The sequence below is a fragment of the Egretta garzetta genome, unplaced genomic scaffold (assembly GCF_000687185.1).
Source record: "Egretta garzetta isolate BGI_Z169 unplaced genomic scaffold, ASM68718v1 scaffold233, whole genome shotgun sequence".
NCBI lineage: Eukaryota > Metazoa > Chordata > Aves > Pelecaniformes > Ardeidae > Egretta > Egretta garzetta.
Genome location: NW_009259194.1, coordinates 20,629 through 20,868, shown reverse-complemented (window position 1 = coordinate 20,868; position 240 = coordinate 20,629). Strand labels below are relative to the sequence as shown.

Genomic DNA, 240 nt, shown 5'->3' with positions numbered 1-240 from the left:
GGAGAAGTACGAGGAGAAGGAGAGGACCGGCCCTGTCCTCGCCAAGCTGCACCAGGTACCGGGATGCTCGCAGACCCAAATCCCAAGCCGGGTCACCAGGAAAACTCGGGAAGAGCTTTTCTCTCGGCGCTTGCTCTCCATGCCAAGCCCCCACGAAGGTTAACATTTTTGGAAAGATATCTTTTAGCGGTGTAAAATGGCCACGTAGGGAGCCTGGTAACGACAAATGTGAATTACGGC

The 240-nt window shown here is 54.6% G+C and overlaps 1 protein-coding gene across 1 annotated transcript in view; it reads left to right on the top strand.

Moving 5' to 3' along the window:
* Positions 1 to 240, top strand: part of BIN3 (bridging integrator 3) — a 38,682-nt gene that overhangs the window by 35,642 nt on the left and 2,800 nt on the right. Inside the window, exon 8 of the mRNA XM_035891394.1 lies at positions 5 to 55. Within this exon, the coding sequence (XP_035747287.1) occupies positions 5 to 55 (51 nt within the window). The remainder of the gene's footprint in view (positions 1 to 4; positions 56 to 240) is intronic.